Source organism: Felis catus, chromosome B3 (assembly GCF_018350175.1).
Source record: "Felis catus isolate Fca126 chromosome B3, F.catus_Fca126_mat1.0, whole genome shotgun sequence".
NCBI classification, from domain to species: domain Eukaryota; kingdom Metazoa; phylum Chordata; class Mammalia; order Carnivora; family Felidae; genus Felis; species Felis catus.
The window spans coordinates 40,665,527-40,674,160 of record NC_058373.1 but is presented as its reverse complement, the minus strand read 5'-3'; the positions used below and the strand labels follow the sequence as shown (position 1 = coordinate 40,674,160).

The 8,634-nt window shown below is 38.8% G+C and overlaps 1 protein-coding gene across 2 annotated transcripts; it reads right to left on the bottom strand.

The window, feature by feature from the left end:
• Positions 1–252: 252 nt before the first annotated feature.
• Positions 253–8,372, bottom strand: PCLAF (PCNA clamp associated factor). Of its 2 annotated transcripts, XM_019832257.3 has the most exons (5): positions 8,169–8,372; positions 7,783–7,863; positions 5,806–5,968; positions 2,020–2,057; positions 253–1,266 (listed from the first exon to the last, which is right to left on the bottom strand). In XM_019832257.3, the coding sequence occupies exons 1-4, from the start codon at positions 8,212–8,214 to the stop codon at positions 2,045–2,047; spliced, it is 303 nt and encodes a 100-aa protein (XP_019687816.3). In that variant the 5' UTR covers positions 8,215–8,372; the 3' UTR covers positions 253–1,266; positions 2,020–2,044. The 2 variants fall into 2 exon arrangements, with proteins under 2 accessions (XP_019687816.3, XP_003987091.1); XM_003987042.6 differs by lacking the exon at positions 2,020–2,057.
• Between the last annotated feature and the right edge of the window lie 262 nt (positions 8,373–8,634).

The following is an 8,634-nucleotide window of genomic DNA, read 5'->3' as shown; positions in this document are numbered from 1 at the left end:
GTTTGAGCTACTCCTTAATAAGAAAACTAATTATCAAGGAAGTACTAAGGATAAAAACTTGGCTCTCAATTTGGTAACATTCTGTTTAATATCCATCTCTAAAAGACAAAGCAAAAAAATATAATCTACAATCATCAAAACTTAGTTTGGAAGTTGATAAAAATCAGATCAATGCACTGATTTGTATTTGGAAGGAAAAACAAAGAACTATCTAGTAGGAGGTAATCTTAGGAAGCACACAAATGGATAATCTATTGTGAAAATAAGTATTCATTTATTAAAAACAAACTTCAGAAGAACATACTTGTTAAAACATGGTAAACTTAGACAACAGAATATCAGGAAGCAAAAAGTGTGATAAGGAAGCAAGAATATCAGTTACTAAGTTATATTATACCCACCTCTTTAATTATACCCCTGGTTATCTTAAAATATATAATGGTAGCTCTAAGGACTCTAGACATATCTCTGGATTTATGGCATGATTTGCCTTTTATGTTTTATTGATTTCCAACTTGAAAAGTACAGGCCCAAAAGGTTGTATTTTATGATACTGAATCAAATGCATTTCTAGGAAAATTTCTCTCTTTTAATGTAGTCTATGAAATCTTCTTGTCTAATTCTAAAATTCTTATTTTATCTGCTTTGTTGTTGTTAGAAACTTTATCAACTGTTTAAATTCTCAGGCCATATTGCTCTTAAGGAGAAGATACATAGCCATCCAAATTTCTTCAACATTGCATCTTTGGCCCTCTTTCTTAAAAAGGGTTAGGTTCAGTTTAATTAATACTGAATTTTTTTAATGTGCAAAAATCTAACTGCTTCTTAAAGCAAATAAAAGGAACAAAAATACGGCACCATTCTAATAATCAAACGCCAATAAAAATGGCAGCAGTACAAAGATCTAAGAAAATCTCAAATACAGCAGATTTGTAATTAGAACACCATTCAATGATTAATTTTTAGTAAGAACAAGAAGCTTAATAACAGGTAAAAGAAACCAAATACTGCGTTATATTGAATACCAAGGTAAGTAACCAATAACGAATCTTACAAATCTCCAATATCATAATGACTTGCTTTTGAGTAACTCTATATAAGCCTCATTTTTTAAATTAAATGCCTATTCAACAAAGCTAATTGGAACAAATACATTTATCCAAATTTACATCCTAGAATAATAAACAGGAGACATTAGTCAAGGATGAATTAAGAGAGTTCTATTCTTTTTCATCATCTGTGTGATCAGGTGGCAAAGGACGTGCTCTGTGAAAAGAATAGAGAACTCAGTCACCTGAATATCAACTGCTAAAAAAAAAAAAGTTATCAACCTATATAAATCATGAAGCTTAATAGTGCAATGGGTCTCATCAAGTGAATAGAAATGAGAGAAAATTAAACTCCATTAGTTGACCAACACCTAAAAATTCCAAGTACCAGAGCAACAAAATCTTTATTTTACTTGTTAATTTGTCAGATGAGTGTTTTCTCCTTTAGGATATATTGCTATTTTTATTAAAAATGGAATCTCTAATTCTATAGCATCTTCTTTCAACAGGTTAAGTGGATTAATAAACAGTATAATCAATCCTTCATACAGTAAGGACTGTGTGATAATAAAAAAGCAAAAAAATTAACCAATCCATTTGAGCAGAGAAAACATACCAAGTTGTCATATTTAACTGTATGTCCTTTTGAACCATATAAACATATTACCTAATTGGAAAAAATCTCAAAATTGGCTAAGTGTGCATATGGTAGTTGCAGCTTTTGAAAAATAATTTACATTACCCCAAAGCCATTTTGTACTCATTACACTTTTTACAGAGGAAAGTCAATTAAAAACTTAACCATAATTCAGAATTTTTTTAGAGCTGATGAAGATCTGTGAGATCTATTCTGAAATAAGCAGTTTTCAAATTAGATCCCATAAGCCTAAATGGTCATAGAGCTAGGTAGTGAAAGAAGGAAGCTAAAACAAAGGTATTCTAACTTGGTATGAGACTATCTTTGACTTACCTACTATTAGATTACCAAGAGGTCTTCATTGTGTTTTCCTGGAAGTAAATCATGTTAACAAATGAACACGACCATAAGCCAAGCATACTTTTGGCAAGGACCTGCTGTACTTTATGTATCATAGTTCTTTCTATTCAAGGTGTTAAGTAGATAGTTTTTCTTGATTCTGAATTCCCCCCCATGCAACTGAAAGGAGTTTTACCCTGCCTCTGTGAGAAAAATAAAGCCGTAGGAGTAGCCATGTTTCAGATTATAAATTAGGGAGTTTATAGCAGAATTCCTTCTGATAAACTGATAATTTATTATCTACTATCAAAAGTAAATCTATTGATTTACTATCAATAAAGAGATACAACTTTCTTCAACAAACAAATCTAAGCAAGGGGCCTAAAGGAATAATATAAACCTCTATTACTTAGTTTTATGTCACAAATTTTATTACACCATGGATCAAAATTCTTTATGAGAATATATGTGTAATTTTTCTCCATATAATTGAAAGCTTGTAATATAGGTTTTATTGTTATGATTAATGTAGTCATATTTGGCTACATTGCCAAATATTTTGTTTCCTTAGAAGAAGTCACAAATAATTCAAGAGGGTTGTAATATATTCTGTACCTAATATTGACTATTAGCCTGTCATATCAGAATGAGAAAGAACAAGGTACCAAACAGTGACAGGGAACTGGAATAAACTTACAGGATCATGAAAGTAAGTCTATTAAAATCCAAAATTTAGTTACTGATCTAGAGTTTGACATTCCTTTTAAATATCTCATAACAGGGGAGCCTGGCTGGCTCAGTCAGAAGAGCATACAACTCATGACTTCAGGGTTGTTAAGTCTGAACCCCATGTTGGGTGTAAAGATTGCCAAAAAGGTGTGCCTGGTTGGTTCAGTCCATGGAGCATTGATGAGTCAGCCCGTGACTCTCGATCTCGGGATTATAGGTTTAAGCCCCACATTGAGTGTAGAGATTACTTAAAAAAATCTAGGGTGCCTGGAGGATTAGTCAGTTAAGCATCCAACTCTTGATTTCAACTCAGGTAAGGATATCATGGTTCATGATAAGCCCTGCATTGAGCCCCATGGAGCCTACTTGGGATTTTTCTCTTTTCCTCTCTCTCTCTCTGCCCCTTTCCCACTTGTACTAAATAAATAAATAAATAAATAAATAAATAAATAAATAAATAAATAGAGATGGTTTAACTTGATTTAACACTTCTCTTTTTTTTTTTTTTAATGTTTATTTATTTCTGAGACAGAGAGAGACAGACAGAGCATGAGTGGGGGAGGGACAGAGAGAGGGAGACAGAATCAGAAGCAGGCTCCAGACTCTGAGCTGTCAGCACAGAGCCCAATGCAGGGCTCGAACTGACAAACTGTGAGATCATGACCTGAGCCAAAGTCGGTCGCTCAACCGACTGGGCCACCCAGGCACCCCGATTTAACACTTCTTAAGCCTATTATGGCCATATTGGATACTGTAACATTTAAGCATCAGTGTGTGAAAACGTGAACCAAAAATTTCATGGAGTGTCTATTTCTTTAAAAAAAAATTTTTTTAATGTTTATTTATTTTTGAGAGACAAAGACAGAGCTTGAGCAAGGGAGGAGCAGAGAGAGGAAGACACAGAATCCAAAGCAGGCTACAGCCTCTGAGCTGTCAGTACAGAGCCAGACATGGGGCTCAAACTCACGAACCGTGAGATCATGACCTGAGTTGAAGTCGGAGCCAGCCAGGTGCTCCTGGTCACATCATTAATTTTCAATGTTTGTCTCTCTTCAGTCTTGTATGTGAAACTCCCAGCAGATTTAATATTAGCATTTGTTATCTGGTGAAATCCTTCAGATGCTCTGTAAGTCAGTACAATTGGGGACTCACATAATAAAGAGTGGAATTAGTAGATCTGATGAAGACCTGTGTTTTCCTTGTCACATTGGACTTCTAGTCACCATATGGATTGGGCTTTAGAATATGCAATGGTGAACAATAGAGTTCTTTGGCCTGGGTCTAAGAGTAGAAATATAGAAAAGCAAGCAAGACCACAAGGAAAATGGCTGCTAACTGCAGGGCACAGGTGGACATTGTGGGCTCAGACAGAGGACCTGGTATACTAGTTAAAGGAATGCGTGAATAAATCTGTGTCAATAGAACAGTGCCAGAAACAGCAGTCCCAGACTGAGCATGGCCACCATTCTCTTGCCCACGTTAGTCACTGTGCCCTGGGTCAGACTTGCTGCTTGGTGTGCTGGAGGATCACAGGCTCCTGGCTGGTACAGGAGAGAGAGCTAGCAGGGTCATAAATTGAGGGGCATAATGACAGTGATATGGCACCATGTGGCCACCCATGCTCACCATTCCCCATACCTCCAGTCAAATAATTTGTGTTTGAATCACAACTTTTCCAAATTGCTTAAAGAGCCTGGATCCTATTATTTATAAGTCTATTTTTTACAAAGCAGCTTTCCTTGGCCTTTTTTTTTTCAAGTAGCATTATTTTTTGTCCCAATTCTTAGAAGTATGTTTGTTGTTGAAAGTTGGTAGCACTGAATGAGTAGGAGGAGAGATTTTTACCCAGAAATAATCGCTATTGATACTTAGTATGTTTTTACAGCATAAAAATTGTACTTTTGAGTGCTGAATTTTTGCTTAACCTCTGTCACGAGCATACTCCTGACATTAAAGGCTTAAAAAGCATGATTTAATAATCTTCTTTAAAAAGCGTGTACACTAGGGGCGCCTGGGTGGCGCAGTCGGTTAAGCGTCCGACTTCAGCCAGGTCGTGATCTCACGGCCCGTGAGTTCGAGCCCCGCGTCAGGCTCTGGGCTGATGGCTTGGAGCCTGGAGCCTGTTTCCGATTCTGTGTCTCCCTCTCTCTCTGCCCCTCTCCCGTTCATGCTCTGTCTCTCTCTGTCCCAAAAATAAATAAATGTTGAAAAAAAAAAAATTAAAAAGCGTGTACACTCAACTTTGTATGCATGCAGTTTTATTCCCACCTTGTTTTATTTTTAAAGTATTTTTATGTATTTTTAGAGAAGTTGGAAAGAAAATACACCATGGTGTTAGTTGTGATTTTCTAAGTGATGAAAATTTCTGGATTTTCTAACCTTTCTACATTGGTTATTTATTTCTTGTAGAGGCTGAACTAGTAGTTTTTTGAGGTGTGGACATAATAGAATTGATGCTAGATAAACCAACATAGAAATTTCTTTTTTGAAAAAAGATTATAAAAAATAGACAGTAAAAATTAAAGAATAAAGACAGGAAGTTCATGGTTAATAATATAGCACTTATCATCTGATTGGGAACTGATCCTCTTTGGGTGACTGAAAGGAGTAAAAATAATACCTTTCACTGATGTTTGAAATTCGGGAGTGACTTAGAATAAGAGAGTAGTACAAGTTTGAAAAAACCTCTGGTTTGTGTTTTCTTATCTGTTCAGGGAGAAACTTCAAAGTTACTCAATTTCCACTTGTCTTTTATTTTCAAGAATATAAGAATTTTCAGGCACGTGGGTGACTCAGTCGGTTAAGCATCCAACTTCCGCTCAGGTCATGATCTCACAGTTTATGGGTTTGAGACCTGAGTTCGGCTCTGTGCTAACAACTCAGAGCCTGGAGCCTGTTTCAGTTTCAGTTGTCTCCCTCGCTCCCTGCCCCTCCCCCACTCGCACTCTGTCTCTCTCTCTCTCTCTCTCTCTCTCAAAAAGAAATAAAACATTAAAAAAATTTTTTAAAGAATATAAGTATTTTCTTTATATTCCAGAATGTGAAACTTACTTTCTTTTTGCTTTTCCTAAGCCACTGCTTCCTGCCTCTTCAGGAATTCGATTCTCTTTGTCAGAATCTTTAGGGGACAGCCCAAAGAATTCTCCGATTCCTTTTTGCCACTTGGGAGTTGGGCGCACACAAACTGGATTCCCTCCGGCATACTTATTTTCAACTATAAAATATAAACAGATGGAAGTAAGTAAGAACTAAGGATACAACTGCCATTCCTTAAAGGGAAACAATTCTTTAACATCAAATCTAAAGAGTATATGGTATTACATTCATCTTAAAATAATTAGAAAATGTGCGATGACGAATAACTATTCAAATAGTCTTACCCATTGTCATATTAAAACATGACACATTTTTTCCTAATATGAGGTAGCACAGTGTAGTGTAAACCACCAAAATTTTACTTAACAAAGTCATTTAGTTAAAGCACCTGTGAAAGGCAAAACAAATATACAGCAGTGTGAAAGTTTCCACAAAATTAGGTTTCACTTTTCAAAGCTATTGGCTCCTTTTCAGTTCATAAGGTAAATCCAAGTCCTGATTTTTTTAAAGTAAGTTCTACGTCCAATCTAGGGCTTGAACTCATGACCGTGATATAGTCACATGCTCTACCAACTGAGCCAACCAGATGCCCCGATTCCTGATTATTTTAAAACAGTAATATAGAGGGAAAATTTCTGCCTCCTAATTAAGTAATGGTTAGAATAGCAAGATGAGCAAATTACTGAGTCACTACATAGATCTTTTGCTTTAAACACATTTGTCACAAACTCTACCTGTTAAAGAAAACAAAAAGGGAACCTGGGTGGCTCAGTTGATTAAGAGTCTGACTCTTGATTTCAGCTCAGGTCATGATCTCTAGGTTTGAGTCTGATCCCTGGGTCTGGCTCTGTGCTGACGGTTTGGAGCCTGCTTGGGATTCTCCCTCTCCCTCTCTCTCTGCCCCTCCTCTGCTTTCTCTCCCTCAAAAATAAATAAATAAACTTTTAAAAAAAAATAGAGATCTTTAAAATGCCTTAAGGGGTGCATTTGGCTAACATAAGTTCATTAAGGGCCTATTCAGTTGACTCTGGCGATACAACAGTGGACCAGACAATGGGATGTAGCCCTAACTGGAATTTAATGGTACAGGGTATGGAATATTCTCAATAAATTCATCACCTTTATACTTTTGACCTACAGCTCCTTTATATCTAAAGAGAGCAAATTAGTACACACATGCATATATTTTTTGGTAAGTTGTTTCTAATTTGGAACAGGGGGAAGTTTAAGTTAACTTAAGAACCCATGAAGTTCTTCACAGTGCTTTCTTGTATGTTCTTAACTAGGCCTTGTGGAATTAATCTTCCTAACTGCTCAACTTCCTAGGAAAGGAATGAGGCACCAGATGGCACAGTATTTTCTCAACCTCTCCTTGCACAGAAGGAGTAGTGTGAAGCTATTTCATCGGGCCAAGTTTTCCCTCCTAATGTCCCAAAGGCGGTATCAGGAGCTGCACAGTTGGAAAACACACACACACAGACATCATGCCAAAAAACAAACAAAAAAACATGCAGAAATGAAAACAAAAACGTTTACGCTAAGCAGACAACTTGATTAGCACGATCAACTACTAGATTAATTCTTAATCTAGTAAAAGAGAGCTTAAATAGCCTCCTACAAGAAAAGGACATCTGTCAGTATTAAAAATAAAAACGCTAAACTAGAAAAGAAAAACAGGTTTGAAGATAAATCGTGTCCATCCCTAACCCTGAGGCCTGAGATTCTTTTCCTTGTGACCCCCACCTTTACCCCAACCTGTCAGGCAGCCAAAGCCCCCTCACTATATCAGAGGGCAAGAAAGAAACTCGAGTGTGAGAATATCAGGAAAATAAATTCCAAGGTGGGTCAACGGGCTTGCAGGTCAGGAGAACTGCGGTGCCCGGCCTGATCCTCTTTGGAGGTTCCTCCAGGGGTTGCAGGGGCGCTTTTTACCTTTCCTCGACGAAAGCGATGCGGAATTACTGGCAGAAGTGGAGGAACCAAGCACCTTCCTGGGGGCTCGAGAAGCCACCACTGTGGAGAGGAAAGGAGGCATTCAAAACAGGGCTGTAAGGTTCCGACACCGAGTCTCAGTGCCACGTTCTCACCACGGTCCCCGACCCCGCCACCTGGTGAGGAGAGCTCCGCGATGCAGTACAGCAGGCCAACCATCCCCTGGCCGTGCCGCTCCTCCCTCTTGGTAAAGGGGCCAGGCCGCTGCTTCCTGAACGGCTGGACCATTTGGCTCAAAGGGCGGTGGGGAGCCCTGGCCTCTCCCGCTCGCAGAGGGGCTGCCGGGAGAACCCCCTGCCCCCCACTGCCTTGCTCAACCTCCTCACCTTTTCTGTAGGTGCCTGGGACACTGTCCGCTTTAGTCCGCACCATATTCAAACGCGAGGAGAGGGGAGCAATCAATGACTTCCCAACCGAGGGTGTTTAACTGGACAAGGACCCGAAAACGAATCTCCCGCCACAGTTTATATTGGTCTCTTTCCCGCGCGCTCCACGGACTCTGCCGGGAAGCCGCTCCCATTGGTTCCGCGCCGTACCCCCGCAACCAATCGCCAGTGTCCAGCGATGACAGCAACGAGGCTTGGCTCAGTACCGTCCCGTCCATCAACTTTGCAGAAGCTTGTGATTCGTTCCCGCCCCAAGTGGGAGGTGCCAAGGTGCTTTTTCGGGTCGCCCCAAGAGTGAGTGCTAAGATTCTGAGTAAGGGAAATGGACCTGCTTAGAAAAGAAGACCCAGGAAAAACAGCGAATTCCATTTCTTCAAAAGTTACCACAGGGTGAAATCCATGTAAC

Excerpts from the sequence above, each read along its gene's own strand:
- PCLAF (XM_003987042.6), bottom strand. The coding sequence starts at position 8,214 with ATGGTGCGGACTAAAGCGGACAGTGTCCCAGGCACCTACAGAAAAG. Across the intron at positions 7,864-8,168 it reads CCCAGGCACCTACAGAAAAG|TGGTGGCTTCTCGAGCCCCC; the intron begins GTGAGGAGGTTG and ends TCCTCTCCACAG. Across the intron at positions 1,267-5,805 it reads TTAGGAAAAGCAAAAAGAAA|AGCACGTCCTTTGCCACCTG; the intron begins GTAAGTTTCACA and ends TTCTTTTCACAG.